This window comes from Cariama cristata, unplaced genomic scaffold, assembly GCF_000690535.1.
Source record: "Cariama cristata isolate BGI_N322 unplaced genomic scaffold, ASM69053v1 scaffold29091, whole genome shotgun sequence".
Taxonomy (NCBI): Eukaryota; Metazoa; Chordata; class Aves; order Cariamiformes; family Cariamidae; genus Cariama; species Cariama cristata.
Window position 1 is genome coordinate 3,164 of NW_009599116.1, and position 293 is coordinate 3,456.

The following is a 293-nucleotide window of genomic DNA, read 5'->3' on the forward strand; positions in this document are numbered from 1 at the left end:
AGCAGGGGGCACACCCCGGGCCCCTTTGGCTCTCTGTGCCCCCCCAAGTACAGCCGGTGCCGGCCCCTGTGATGGGTGCCAGGCTGGGGAACTGCCATGTGGCAAAGCCCTGCACCGGTGCCAAGGGTGTCCCCAAACCGAGGAGTAGGGACCCGTCTCTGAGCCCTCGCCCTCCCTCTCTGCCGCCAGACCTGCTGGTGCTGAACCTGGTGAAGGAGCTGGAGCCGGGGGAGTACAACATCTTCCTGAAGCTGACGGACGGCCAGGGCAAGGGGCAGGTGACACCAGTCAAA

The 293-nt window shown here is 66.2% G+C and overlaps 1 protein-coding gene across 1 annotated transcript in view; it reads left to right on the top strand.

Moving 5' to 3' along the window:
* Positions 1–287, top strand: part of LOC104168854 (cadherin-1-like) — a gene marked incomplete at both ends in the record, with an annotated part of 3,396 nt that extends 3,109 nt beyond the window's left edge. Inside the window, 1 exon segment of the mRNA XM_009709581.1 lies at positions 184–287. Within this exon segment, the coding sequence (XP_009707883.1) occupies positions 184–287 (104 nt within the window).
* Positions 288–293: the final 6 nt, after the last annotated feature.